This window comes from Pteropus medius, unplaced genomic scaffold (assembly GCF_902729225.1).
Source record: "Pteropus medius unplaced genomic scaffold, Ma_sr-lr_union100, whole genome shotgun sequence".
Lineage (NCBI taxonomy): Eukaryota > Metazoa > Chordata > Mammalia > Chiroptera > Pteropodidae > Pteropus > Pteropus medius.
Genome location: NW_024349800.1, coordinates 46,920,687 through 46,933,358, shown reverse-complemented (window position 1 = coordinate 46,933,358; position 12,672 = coordinate 46,920,687). Strand labels below are relative to the sequence as shown.

The 12,672-nt window shown below is 48.6% G+C and overlaps 1 protein-coding gene across 1 annotated transcript in view; it reads right to left on the bottom strand.

The window, feature by feature from the left end:
• Positions 1 to 12,672, bottom strand: part of CAPN13 (calpain 13) — a 51,359-nt gene that overhangs the window by 24,105 nt on the left and 14,582 nt on the right. The window contains exons 4-7 of the mRNA XM_039888128.1: positions 11,035 to 11,171; positions 6,643 to 6,817; positions 5,650 to 5,724; positions 945 to 1,030 (exon numbers count right to left, since the gene is read on the bottom strand). Of these exons, the coding sequence (XP_039744062.1) occupies positions 945 to 1,030; positions 5,650 to 5,724; positions 6,643 to 6,817; positions 11,035 to 11,171 (473 nt within the window). The remainder of the gene's footprint in view (positions 1 to 944; positions 1,031 to 5,649; positions 5,725 to 6,642; positions 6,818 to 11,034; positions 11,172 to 12,672) is intronic.

Below are 12,672 nucleotides of genomic sequence, written 5' to 3'. Positions count from 1 at the left end.
TATTCCAGCTCCCCTGACCCCGCGCCCAGCAATGCTGCTGTGGTCACCACTGATTTTGTGGATTTACACAGGTCCTCAGAGGAATGCCACGGGACTGGGCTCCACTAGCTGTCCAGAGGAGTAAATAACCTGTGACTGTCCCTCTGTCCCTCCCAGAACCACCATCTCATTCTCAGCAAGGGGGTTGGACCATGGACAAGTTCTCTTGGCAGCTGGGAAATGCCAGCCCAGCTCCCTGGGAACCTCTGACCACATAGTTAGGTCCCCACTGGTCAGCTGGGTCAGAGAGCAATTGCCAGGGACATGGCCAACAGGAACATCTGAGACCCCCTTAGCTCTATTCACTCCTACTCTGAACAAGGTGCTAATAATCCTGGCATCGGTCACATGTGAGAGGCCAGATCAGTAGGGCAGGATGACGACCTAGCTGGACTGAATAAAAAGATCCAAATATTTTCCTTGGTTCCCCTAACTTCCCCCAAAATGAAGTCTTTTCTATCCTGAGGACATAGTGTCATCAGGAACAGAATCCCACAGAACCTGTTTATGGGATGAGGCACCTTCTCTCCAGCTCTCTGCCAGGTAGAACTTGGTTCTTGCCCTGCCCACTCCCCCCCCCACCTTTTTTTAAATAATAATTCCGGATATGTGGGTCCACAGCTCTACTGTGACATTCTGGAGGACAGATGCTAGGGTCTCGTCATCTGTAAATATGCCACGAGCACCTGCCTAACACAGTGTACTTAGTACAGTTGATGTCTAATAGATGCTTGGTGAATGGCATCATGGGAGCATGAGATGGCCTGACAGCCATATACAGGTGTGAAGTGGAAAAGCTTGCAGTGAGATCCACAGCAGGTGAGACAGATCCCACCCTCCTGGGGCAGAGCACCCCCTGAACACTGGGTCTCAGTGATGAATAGAGGGGTTTTCAGGAGCCATACCCATCCCTCCAGCGCCCTCGCCACTCGGTGTTGCCCCAAGGGTTCCACAGGCGGATAAGATCTTCCCAGCCCCTCCTGCACTGAATCTGTAAAGAAGAACAGAAAGGAAACTGTGGGTACACTCCAGCAAAAGTCAGCAGAAAGAGGGGATATGAATGCAGCTGCTTTTTACCTCCAAGGACTAATTTAACTTCTGACCTCATTTGGCTGAAGCCAGAAAAAAATTGAAAGGGAAAAAAATCAATGTTTGCTGCCTGCATGGTGTTGAAATGAGATAGAGGAGAAAATGGCCCCTTTCTGCTCGGCACCTCACAGGACAGGTGCAACTTCATTCCATATGGCTGCATCCCAGAATTTGGGTGAGCTGAGATTTAACAGCAGATAGACAGCATGGGATGTTGCTTGCAGGCTGCAGAGGGGAGAACTTTATGGGTCCCCAGCCACCTCCAAAGCCCTGTGACAGCCGGCATCTCTATTCCACAGACATGGCCGCTTCCCTGCCAGCTGCCTGTCAGCAGCTGTGTGGGAGTCTCCGCAGTGCTGTCTCGAGTAAGGAGTCTGAGTCAAGCAACATCGGGACAACCTGGGAATCATGATATCCGAGGCTAGCCCACCTCATCCTGCTACCCTGCCTCTGCTGAGGAGCAGGGCGCCTGGATGGCCTGGAATTTCTTTTCCCCTGGGGACCCCATCATCACTTTCCCAGAACAGCAAGTTGGCACATTTGCTCCTTCAGACCGCTGAGGCCAGAGGGCAGAACTGTTGAAAAATTACAATGGAACAGCAGCCACTCCTTGAACCTACAGTGCCTGACCCAGGAGCCCTCAGCCTGGAGAGAGAAATTAAAGTATGATTGAGTTGTAGCTGTGATATCGATCTGTGCTAATGTTGTCTGCGGACACAGAAGCCTGGAGGGTGAGGGAGGGGATGAACTTGTTCACTGACTCTAGGTCAGAGGCGGCCAAGTGGAATATTACCACCTGGAAAAGAACCCTCCTGTGGAGGCAGGGCTCGGAGCCAGGCACCAGCCCGGTGTTTAACGTGCATTACATCCTTCAATCCTCCAAGGTAGGTTTTTACATAATCCCTATCATGCAGAGGAGGAAATGGAGCGTCAGAGAGGTTAAGGAACTTTTGCAAGGCCACAGAGTAAGTGGCAGAGGCAGAATTCTGGCCCCAGCCACTGTCAGTCTCCAAAGCCCAGGCTCTTAATTTTGAAATTAGAGGTGAATAAATAGTACAGTTGTTCTAGTGCCCAGACCATTCTCAGATGTGGCTATGATCCTGACCTCGTGTATAACCCCTTGGGCCACCTGGCCAAGGCCCATGTAATCACCAATGGGGCATTGCCATGAAAGAGCAATGCATTCCGACAGGGGCCCAGAACCTGGCTTGGGTAAGTTTCTCTTCTGTGGCTTTTCCTTGTCTGCTTCTATCTTTGGCTGGCACTGCAGTGGAAGGTGCTCTGGCTTTTAATGCCACACGGGATGGGGATGCTCCTGGCACAAACCCAGATTTCCTGCCCCTCTCTCCCCCACTTCCAGGCACATCAGGCATTGCATACAGTGCACTATTAACTGCCTGCACCTGGAGGGGCCCATGGAGCAGGATGTGAGAAATGGTTGCCTGGTGGCCCAAAGAGCTTAATGAACCCCCTCCCCCACCCCCAGTGCCTAAGGAACAGTCAGGGGCTCAGCGGGGCACAGGCTAGAAGAGTGGCCAGTGATTGGAGGGGGCTGGAAGAGGGCTAAATGAGGCATGCAGATAAACACTCACCCCCTTGCCCAGGGGAGTCACGGACCAAGCTAGGTACATAATAAAAAATGCCAATTTCATTTATCTTCCTGTCTGTGTCCCAGCCAGAGGGAGGACGAGCAGATTAAAAAGCACACTGCATTTATGGGCTGGTTTAATCTTAGCACATGCTGACAGTTATAACCTCTTCTTTCCGGAGGAGGAATCTTTAGCCAAGTCAAGTTCTTGGGCCCTCCTCTGACTATGTCACTCCTTTTTGTCAGTGTCCTAGTGGTGATCACAAGGGCCAATGCCAGGTGGCTTAAGGGACTATTTGAGGCCAAGGTCACAGCTATATTTGAGAATAGGCTAGCTCATTTGCTTTACTCTCCTGGCTACTCAACCGTACCGCTGACACTGGTCAGCTCTGTCAGATAGGACTGGGCAAGAAGTAATCCTGGTTATCTATCCTAGGACTTATTTCCTTAAATGTCTTCTCTTGAATGCTAGTTACATAGCATTCTTAATAGTTATTTTTAGAAAAAAAAAATCATTTCATGGCTAATGGAAGATTACAACCAAACTGTGTCATCAATATAGGCTTTGTCAGAGCCTTTAAAATGTAAATGCCCTCTATGAATCTCCAAATAGGGGACATGGTGAGCTTCACTGAGGATCTCATTGGGCTGGTGCTCTGTAGAACACAGGCTGAGAAGTGTCAACAGCCACAGAATGGCAGGAACGGTGAGAACAGACCATTCTGGATACGTAGTCTTAATAACCTACTATCACAGGGGAGGTGTCCTGTTCTGACCACTCAATGTGTATTGTGGGAAGCAAATGTTTGGGCTGTGAGAGGAGTCATCAGGAGCCCAAATCCAGGCTCAGCTCACTCCCCAACTCCTGAGTTCACCTCCATTCCCTTGGCCCTTGGCGTTTACATGGCTACTCTATAACCTGGTAGTCACGGCCAGCTCTATGCTCAGCCGATTCAGGAACTCACATCCCATGGCCATCTGGACCTCTGTATAGGCAAGTTCCTCTCCCCTGTGTTCAGAAGAGAAACAAAGCTTCTCAAAGTAAAAAAAGGGCCTTATCCAGGAAAGGCAGCTACATCACGTAGGTACCACGGTTCCTTCATTCCACGCCCAGCACAGATATCATTTACTGATCATAGTTTTCTTTCTCCAAACCCAGAAGCAGTGACAAAGTCTTGTCAACACAATAATCCAGGCAGCATAGCCAGTCGATTAAGGTTGACACGTTTTAAGAAAATGTTTACTATTACCAGTCTAGACTTGTTCATATCTGGAACAGGGAGCTGTGGGGAGCAGAGTGTCCGTACATGTCTAGGTGTGATGATGGTATTGGCTGTCCCCATTGAGAATTCAGAGACGGGCTTGGGAGAATTTAGAGGAAGAGAGTCTGGAGCTGCTGTGACTGGGGTCTCTTTTAGTCTGGGTTTATCAGGACAACTTCTTTGCTTGTGGGCAATGTCTTTTGAGTTCCTCACACATGTTCTGTCATAAAGGATCAGTGATATCGTCTTCATAGGCCAAGGACAAATGTATCATTCACTCATTAAAGTGAACCCATCCATTGATCTAACAAGCATTTTTTAGGTGCCTACTGTCTCCCAGGTACTATAAAGAGGAAGCATTTTTGTTACTGATTACCTTAGGGAGACAGGCAGGAGACAGAAGATATTGTCCCTATTTTGTAGGTTGGCACATTCACCAAATACGAAATGCTGGAGCAAGTGGCCTTAGGTCAATGGACAGGAGAGACAGATTGATGCGGAGAAAAGGAAGGCAAATGGGAGACAGCATGCTAGAAACAGAACCTGATACTCTGCATTCCTTGGCCCATAAACTCTTGTGAAAAATGTACCCTGGAGTTTGGAATGCCATCTCTCAGGGCCTAGAAGGCATTATCAGACCTCAAGAGTTGTGAGAAATACAGAGATGGGGGAACACTTGTGAGAAGGCATTCCCCGGCCAGGAAGTGCTATCTCTGCGTGGCTGCTTGATCAGCGCAGATGGGGACCAAGGAGACATGGTGTCTAGGCCTAGACATTTCAAGTAACTGCGTGACCTTGTGAAAGACCTTATCCTCCATTTTCGACTGGAGGAACTGGACTTTAATAGTGTTTTCTTTTTTTTTTCCAGACCAAATGATACTGCATTCAGTATGTACATTTTTATCAACTTAAAGTCAGTTCTTATATCAGAGGAAAGACTGCCCTCTAGTAGCCATCCTTCTATGCAAATAAAGTTTTAGGTGGGTGTATGGCAGCCCAGCCAGGTGGTATGTTTCCTAGGCTGCCTTTGGCCTCAGCGTGGCCACATGTTTAGGTTCAGACCAATAGAACCTGAGAGGAAATGGCATGTGCCTTTCCTGATGCATGCCCTGTGTATGGACGTAATGTCCCCTCACTTCTTCCTCTTCCTCTGGCTAGGAGATGAGACCTGGAGCAAGTGCCCTGGGCTCATGGGTAGAAGCCTCACATTGGAGATGGCAGAGCCACCTATTAGCTCTGAAATCACCTGCTCACCTGAGAGAGAAATGAACTGCATCTTGTTTGAGTCCTGTATTTTGGAGTATCTCTGTTATAGCAGTTTAGATGGTATGTTAACAAATAAAACCCTTTGGGGGCAAAACTTCCCCCAGAGTCAATTGGCTAGTTCCTTCTGCTTCTTTTTGGGGCTAATCCTCCAGTCTAGCTAGACACTCACTTTCTGAGGAACACACATTTCAAGGGAAGTGGGATCTCTGGTGGGTCTCTGGGGGATCCTGGGCACCCGAACTTATGGATGAATAGAAGGAACGAGGCTGTCCATGACGGACACCACCAAGGGGTGGGGTTGATAAATACTCATTTCAGTTTTGCTGGGCTTGCTTCTCCAATCACTTGTCATGACTCCTGTCTAAAGGAGCATGAACACTGGGTCCCAGCCCGTGGGAGACTTACCTGCTCAGCTCCAGTCACCGTGTAGGCATGTTGACTCACCAAGCCATTCTCCATGCTTGAAGCCTCACCTGTTGGCTTCAAAGTAGAAAAGTAGACCATGCATTAAACATTCACGGGTTCTTCAAAGAAATAGAAAAGCACAATTCAATCAGCAGCCAAGCTGTGGTTGGATGAAAAGTATCCCACTGACTCACATTGGAATGGCATATATTTCTGGAACTCTTCTCTAGAGAGGCAGAGTTTGAAGACTGCTGGGGACTTGAGACCCTAGGCATTTCATATGTCAAGAGACCACCCCATTACTGATGGAACCCCCAGAGTCCGGAGGACCTGGATTGCTTGCTTCTCCAATCACTTGTCATCAATGAGACATAGCGCTAAATGTGTCTGCCAGGCATACCTGTGCTGTAAGTAAATGGGGTTTAAAGTGCATCTTAGTTTTGGGGTGGCATTTTGGATAGGGATATGTGACTCAGAGCCTACATGTTTAAGGAGTGAAGGAAGAGTCCTCAGGGATAGGGAGCTGGCTATCTCACACTGAAATAATTTAGAGAGTTGTCCGAGCTTTTCAGAATGGGGCATGCTACTCTTGGAATGCTGCATTTAGAATTAGAGCCAGGGAAAAGCAACCCCCTTCCTCCACACACACTGGTCACTCTGGATCCATTGCTCCTAGTCAAGGGGATGCGCTGGGCAAAGACTCTGGAGTCAGACAGCAACATTTGAATCCCCGCTCAGCAGTTACTGGCTGTGTAATGGGGAGCATTTTACTTGGCTTCTCTGAGCCCATTCCCTCTCTGTAAGTGAACCCTGCAATCCTGTCTCAGAGGGAAGGCTATCATGAGGATTAAATGACAACCTTGGTAAAGTATAGCATCAGGGCTCCCTGATGGCCACTTGGCCACTCCCCTCCCTAGCTGAATGGGCCAGTGGTCAAATACTCCTGGTGAGGAAAGGCTTGAGCCAGTGCAAAGGGATTCTCGTTCCACTCACCCCTGCCGGGGTGGCACAGGTGATCAGCGATCCCGCCATGGTGGCTGTCTTCACCATCATTACCAGGTCAGAAGTAGAGGAGTGCAGGTCAACTCTGGTGACCACCCCTCCCGTGAGGTCCACTAGGGCATCGGGGAGGTAGCCGTAGTGCAGGTGGAGATAGGACCCGTGAAACCTGGGAGAAGGAAATCAGACCAAAACCCTGGTGGCGCTTTCTGTGAGACACTCGGGAAGGGAAGCTGCATACCTGACCTCTGCATACTTCCCAAGCGAAGGACGGCCAGACTCACCCCCGGACCACAGCCATCTACCTTCCATGCACCTGGATGGAGATTCTAGTGATGCGTCACCCTCACCCCCTTCTTTTCCCTGGGCAGTCCCATAAGTGGCAGTATTATATAGAGGCTAGGTGTGCAGGTGAGTAAATATTGGATATTAGTATATGATGAGGACCTCCTGCCTCCCATTTATTTTAACAGTAATGGTAAGTGCATTCTGTGTTCAGGGCACTGTGCTAGGCACTGAGTGTTAGAGATAAGTGAGACCCTGATCCTGCCCTCACAGTCAACAACCCCAACGCCTGCTGTGGCCACAAACAAACAGCCTCTGCTCTCACTTTGTCCAAAACTCGATCCAGAATTTCCCATTCCCATTCTCAGAGTCATCACTCCAGCACCATCAACTTTCCTGAAGGTAAGATAGATGAGGACACCAAGGCCAGTGGCAGTGGGGACACTCAGGATGGTGTTCTTTCTGGTAATACAGTCACTCAGAGGTCGGGGGCCTGGATCCATCCATGCAACTGTTTTTAATGGGGCCCGTGACCTTGGACAAGACTCTTCCCCTCCTGGTCCTCAGCCTGTCGTCTGGAAACCGTGAGGTTGACTGGATCACTCTGGGGGCCCCCCAGATACTCCCTTCTCTCCCTATTTCCACCTCTGTCATTCTCTCCTCCTGGGTATTACCCAGAATTCACATAAATTCACTTCTGCAAATACGTATCAAGCAGCCACTATAAGCAGGACACCTTCCCAAGCACAAATGCCATAGATGGTTTAGAAAGTCTTTAATTAAAGAAAGCCAAGTACACACAGAACAAAAGGGCCATTCTACAGAAACCGCCATGTGACTGATCTCAGCCTGTCATCAAACTGGTTCTAAGTTTCATCTTCCTCTCCTGCTCTCTGACCCAGGGTTATGCCTAGAACTAGACTCTTATCTCCGGGCTGTTGGCTTCGTCAACCACAAACCCTGCCTTGACCATGATCATACCCTATTGAGTCCAAATGTCTGCTTCCCTTGATTTCCCACAGATATTCTGGCTCCTAGCCCAAGATTAAGAGGGTTTGGCTGAGGGGACTAGAAGTTCACAAATCTGGGGTTCTGGAACCCGTTGCTGAGCCCACCAGTATGATCTCCCACACTGCAACAGCCCTTTCCTGGTGATACTCTTGGGGGCCCTCTCTGTACCAGAGCCACTCCAAGAAAGCACCCACACCACTCTGCAGTCACCACGGAGACACCCAATGGAAAGGACAGGACCTGTGGCCAGCAGCCCGCTTCTCAGTGTCTTCCACAGCCTTTTCTCACTGTCTTTCTGCAGTGCCCACAAAGCCTGTCCCAACAGCAGCTGCATGTTTTGACAAGGAGCTATCTCTCTGCTTTACAAACACAAGCTCACGAATCCTGCTGATGCTTCAAGGAACATGGCAGCTATTCTTAGCCCCCTTTGCTGACAGGAGATAGAAAGGGAAGAAAAGATAGACAGAACTGTATTCACCACACCTGTCACTAAGCTTTGTCACCTGGACCCAGGAATTCTGAAAGAGCCTTGCTCTCAATCCTCTGCTTCAGCCTCATTTGGGGGAAATGGTGCAGACGCCAGATGAGTCCCATAGACACGGAGGCAGCAGGCCTGAAGTGACAGGACAGAGCCCAACAGCTGCTTTCTGGGAGTGGCTCTGGTACAGCCCCCTCTTTGAAGCCAGAGAGGGCCCCCAAGGGTATCCCCAGGAAAGGGCTGTTGCAGTGTGGGAGGTCATACTGGTGACCAGAACCCCAGTTTTGTGAATGTCTAGTCCTCTCACCCAAACCCTCTTAACAGGGAAGAATTCAGATGTCTAAATCAGAGTCAGAAAGGATGCTGAAATGCTGCAATTTTTATCTGCAGAGATTCTATAAAAAATGATATACAACTTACCAGATCTTGTACCCCAATCTCCTCTCTATCTGATAACCTCAGGGGGTAGGGTGTGGGGTGGGAATCTACAAACGTGATTTCCCCCACACATCCAACCGCCAATAAGCAGTGCATTTCCAGACACCCTGGCCACAAGAATGATTGAAAGTATGGAGTTGACATGTTCCTTCGGTGTTGCCTGCACCCTTGTGTGCCAGACATTGAGTTCCAAAGAAGAAAAAGATAAATCTTTTCCCCAAAGGACTGACAGTATAAAGGGATGATGGATGACTTGGGAGAATAGTTCTCATTCCTGCGTCGCCTCAAACACCCTGTGACCCTTTACCTCTCTGAGCCTCAGTTTCCTCATATCTCAAAGAAGGTAGGGTTTGATGCTGGCAGTGGTTTCGTCCAGCTCTGATATGCTATAATTTCTATTTGATTCACTCCTGCATTCTATAACTTCCTTCTTTGGATAGAGGAAAAAGCTTTTGAACAGCTGAATAGTTTAAAACATTTTATTCTCTGCTAGATATCTTTAGGCAGTGGAATGTGGATTCTGAGTCCAGTTTCCCATTTCTTTTCAAGCTGAGTGATTGCCTCAGGTCAGCTGTTAAATGAAATGGGTCCAGGAGTCATCATTCATTCCACAAAGCTTTCTAATTCTAATAATTTACTGACTCCCGTCTTTTTTAAAAAAAATGGCCCTGAAGTGGGGAGGCCTGACTCCATACTGGAAAGATAATGGCGGTGTTTGTGTAAGTAGCTTAGATGCGAATTAACCTCCCCAAACATATGGATTGGTTCAAAAGCCTTGGCTGTTATCTGGGCTTCATTCTCAAATGCTAATGAACAGCTCTTCTTGACACTGGAAGAGCAACTGCTTTAGTTTTTTACAAGTTGGCTCCAAAGGAAGAATACAAAAAAAAAAAAAAAAAAAAATGTCTTTGAGATGTCTTGTTGTTCAGATTGCGACCTCCAGAAGGACAGGGACTGGGACAGTCCGTGGGGCTGTCTGTCGCTCTTCCTCAGGGCCCAGGACGGGACTGCACAGGGTCTTCAGTCTTGCTAAATGATGTCCCTTGGTTAAATGACTGAAGACAGAAGATTCAGGCTAGATGCCTACTCCCGCCATCACACCACTATTTGGAGCCTTGGATTCCCCATTTGTAAAGTCAGTAGTTGCTTAGGATGACCTTTGGGAAACCTGATTCAGCAACACTCTCTACTACCCATTTTCTCCTGAAAGCTGTGGTCCTCTGTCCTTTTGTCTCCTGATGTTGATTTCTAGCTCTGACGTGTCTGTCGCTCACAGTGTTGGTCTTTGTGTGGACTTCCACACACACACACACACACACCACCACACACACACACGTACTGTTGCACGCAACTACGTAAAGCCAGATCTGAGCATCTCCATGCCGGTGCCAGGCCGGTGCTTGCAGCTGTGTTTCCAGTAAATCTGTTGCTCATCAGTAAGCATCTGTTGGTCAAGTAGCTTAAAAAGACTGAGTAAAACTATGAACTGGAGATTGTTCTTGAGATTCCTTGAGGCTTATTTGACACCAGAAAATAGCCCCTGAATCATGGTGTTTGAACCATACACAAGCAACTCCTGCCCTACACCCCCTGCATAAATATAATCCCACAGCAGTCACACCAGGCTCCCACTACCCCAATCTCACTTTGAACTGTCCCACCTCTAGGTCTCTGCTCAAATCATTCCTGTTGTTGAGGATGCCTCCCCCACATATCTCCTCTCCCCCTGCTGAAAGTCTACCCATCCTTCAAGGCCTTACTCAATGCCACCATCTCTGCATAGCCTCAGCCTGACTCCCTGTGAGTCTGAAAGTTAAGACGGCTTTCTCTCTCTTCTGCCCTCTAAACAGACTATGACCATGATGTTATATTTTATTTGGGCTCTTACACCAGCCCTTACAGTAATCATTGTCAGCACATGTCTCTACCCTGCCTACCCTTCACTATGTGCCTCTGGGTTCCTCCCAAAGGCCCCAACACAGCCTTACACACAGTGATTATTTATGGTGGATGCCCAGGCAGCAAATGCTCTGATGCTCCCAGGGGCATCATTTGCATTCAGTAAAGCTGCCAAAAGTCTCAGAGCCAACTGGTGGAGGTATGTATTAGGGCACACAGCTGGGTAGGCAGGGCCAGCGTCAAGGCCCTGGGCTAAGGGGTGGGCCTATCCTTACTTGGCATAGGCTTTCTCCAGCAGGCAGGGCCAAAATTCTTGGTTGTTGCTGAGAGGATGCACAAAGAGGTACTTCTTGTTTATGACAGGCAGGCGATCATCGACCACCACTTCCACCCATTGGCCACATCGCCAGAACTGGAAGAGAGATGAGTATATGGCTTAGTAGAATCAAAGCAGGAAGGAGCTCCTGGACCCTCAACCTATGCCAAAAGATAACCATGTGACCTCCACAAAGCAAAAACAAACCCTACCCAGAATAAATCTCATCCCATGTTGATGGAAAGGGGATAGGCATATCATCTCCACTGGCAGATGGAGAAAATGAGTCACAGACCAAGTCAGTCAAGAAAAATACTAACAGAGAAGGAGGCTTGGAATTTAAGCTGACTTTGCTACTAACTCTGGCCTCACTTTGGCAAGTCCTTTGTGAGTTCCAAACATGAAATGCTCCAGGTACAGCTTCTGCACAAACTGGCAGTAGGAGAAGCAGATGCTGAATAACAGAGGAGGATGGTGGACACAGATGCTGTCATAGGGGAAGGAAGGAGAGCCCACTGGGAGCTGAAGGCTTGAGGGAGGCAGGGTCTAAGCAGGTGGAGAAAGAGATAGAGAAAGCATCCCAGATGGTAAGGACGGCGTGGGCCAAGGCCTGGAGGCCGAATGATGAGAAGTGCTCAGGAGGATGGAGCAGTTACAGCTTCTCCCTGGCCCTGCCATCAGAGCAGCAGAGACGAAACCGGCTGGTGCCACTACTGCTAAGAGTGCAAATGAAGCAGATGTTCCTCTCCAAAACAGACTGTTTGAATCTTCAGCATTCTACTCTTATTGGTTCACCCAGGACATTGCCAAATGAGGAAAATTCATAACAAAGCCAGCCTCATGGAGCTTCTTCAGTGGTCCCTGCTGTGCTGGATAAGCAGCAGGGCTTCCGGCTTCAGGTGAAGGCAGGTCTCTGACAGGTGTGCTCACAGTAAAGCCAGGTGGATACAATCTATCACCTGGCTCAGCAGTGACAGGAAGCCATCCACGTGGCCTTTTCCACGGCTGGATGTCCCAGGTGTTGGGCTGTTGCATCAACGAAAGACGTACTTTCAAAGATGAGATGGAGACCAAGACAGAGATGTCAGTGGAGATAAAGCAAAGATGTTTTCATGGTCACCGATGAACCGGAGCACTGCAGCTGGTTCTGGTGCAGATGTGGATTCATGTGCCTGTTGCAGTAACAGACGTAGGCGGCTGCACTTGAGAGCCACCCAGGCTGTTATAGGGGGAGATCATGATATGTGACTAAAGCACCAAGGAAAGCTAACCCCAGCTCCTAGACGGAAGTACTGAAAAGACAGCCCAATCCGGATTTGGGTTTCGTGGAAGAGCAAATTGTAGTAAACAGTATCCAGTCGGTGGAACTGTGCTTGAGTCCTGCTTTCACCTTTAGTTTCCTGAGCGACAAACATTGGGTAAATCTCTTAAGTCTCCATGTTTCAGTTTCCTCATCTGTCCAATGATGGTAGGAGTAAGAACTACCTTGCAGGGCTGTGATTCGATCAGATGAGATCGTAAAAGTGATATTATAGTTTTGAAAGTAAGAACTGTTTTTCAGTAGCCTTTTGGTTCAGCACCTAGGATAGTGCCTGGC